This window comes from Atta cephalotes (genome assembly GCF_000143395.1).
Source record: "Atta cephalotes unplaced genomic scaffold scaffold00030, whole genome shotgun sequence".
NCBI lineage: Eukaryota > Metazoa > Arthropoda > Insecta > Hymenoptera > Formicidae > Atta > Atta cephalotes.
The window spans coordinates 2,832,966-2,834,814 of NW_012130094.1; the positions used below are offsets into that span (position 1 = coordinate 2,832,966).

A 1,849-nucleotide genomic window follows, 5' to 3' on the forward strand; every position below is an offset into this window, starting at 1 on the left:
ACGTTAATACTACTAACGTAACTTAATTAACGTATAGTATATATATACTACACACACACACACACACACACACTACACACACACACACACACACACACACACACACACACATACACACACACACACACACACACACACACACACACACACACACACACACATATATCTATATGCAATTTATGTGTATTTTCCTGTGACCTAAATAAAACCTCGTAAAACTACAAAAATGCAGTGGTACGTCATACTTCATCTGTGTTACATATAAAAGCTTTTTCTTCGAAACACAATACCTTTAAAATTACAACTTATATTCATGCATATGTTATATTAGTTTCATGCATAAAAACATTATTATATCTTTTTCTCAGTTTTGATCATGGGTACGACCACAAACTGTATCATTTATATTTGGCAAAGAGAAGAAATAAATATTAACTTTTCTCTTCATTTTTTAAATATTTTTTAATATTATTTCTTAATATTGATTTTTCTGTTTATTTTTTGTCTATGTTTATCGCAAATTCAATAAACTGCATTATAGCAAAATCCAAAATTTAATTGTCGGAAACGAATTACGCGAGATTTGTCGCATTTTAATCTAAATTATAATTATTAACATATAATATTATTAATATTAATAATAATTATTGTATTATTAATATTATTAATAATATTAATATTATGAGATTATAAAATTATCACATCAAGGGATAGCTAAAATCTGTTTCATGCAAGATCCCAGAAAGACTTCGAAGAGGAGCAGACTTACCAGGATACGCATGTTGTCTGCTCGATGATGATCGCGCGTTTATACGATTGCAGTACGCGTGGTCGAAAAAAAAAAAATGAAAAGCGTCCTGAGCCTTCACTCAATGAGTGTAGCGCGTTTAAGCGGAATAGATGATAAGAAAAAGATGAGCACCACGAGCAAGCGATCACATGTAGAGCTCGCCTCTCCTGATGGTTGCCGGCGTGAAGTTCGCGAGCAACTCTTGGACCGTTGGGGGCACAGCCGACCTTTATACTGGCGCAGTCACGATGCGGAGACGTTAGCTTTTACATAACCTGGGAAAGTTTATTTCGGCTCGACTGTCCGTATTGCTTCCTCTAGAATTCATAGAAGAATTCATAGAATCGAGAGCATACCGTATGATAATGACACTCTCTAGGATGCACGGGTCATCGCCGTGATACGGCGTGTGGTCACTCAGCTGCGCGTACCTGCGGGAAACCTTCGGAGAGACCACCCGCAGGCACCAACGCGGTGTGACGCGTGTCCATCTATATATACGCGTGCAATTACGCTCCGACCTGAAAATTTTCCTGCTCGGCCGTAACGATAGTTCGGCGACGGTCCATACGGCTTGCAGTTTTCGCCTTTACGTAATGACATATATGAGGCGACCGCCTTGCGCAACCTACAGACTCGAACTCGAGAACGGCGACTTCTCCTTTTCGATTGCCGCCAGCGGCTCGATACAATCTCGCGGAACCATCGCTTGAGGGAGAAAGAAAAAAAGGGTAAAAAGAGAATGACTGAACGAAGTCGAGAGAAAAAGAAAAAGAGAGAGAAATAAGGTTTATTACTGTTTTAGATACTCTGTATATTCTAGAGCAAGCTTTCCAAGAATAATATAAGAGTAATTGAGAGAAAATGTACAAAGAAAATAATACAGAATATATAAGGAAAATAATAATATAAATAAAGAAAATAATAAAGAAAATAAACGAAAATAAAATTAAAAAGACGACAATAAAAGATATGATACAAACAGAAAAAAAAGAAGCATAATCAAAGAGACAAGAGAGAGAGAGAAAGAGAGAGAGAGAGAGAGAGAGAGGAGGGAGG

At 37.1% G+C, this 1,849-nt stretch overlaps 1 protein-coding gene across 1 annotated transcript in view; it reads right to left on the reverse strand.

Annotated features, from left to right (window-relative positions):
- Positions 1-851, reverse strand: part of LOC105620890 (endocuticle structural glycoprotein ABD-4-like) — an 8,780-nt gene extending 7,929 nt beyond the window's left edge. The window contains exon 1 of the mRNA XM_012202368.1: positions 770-851. Coding sequence (XP_012057758.1) covers positions 770-781 — 12 coding nt within the window. The 5' untranslated portion in view covers positions 782-851. The remainder of the gene's footprint in view (positions 1-769) is intronic.
- Positions 852-1,849: the final 998 nt, after the last annotated feature.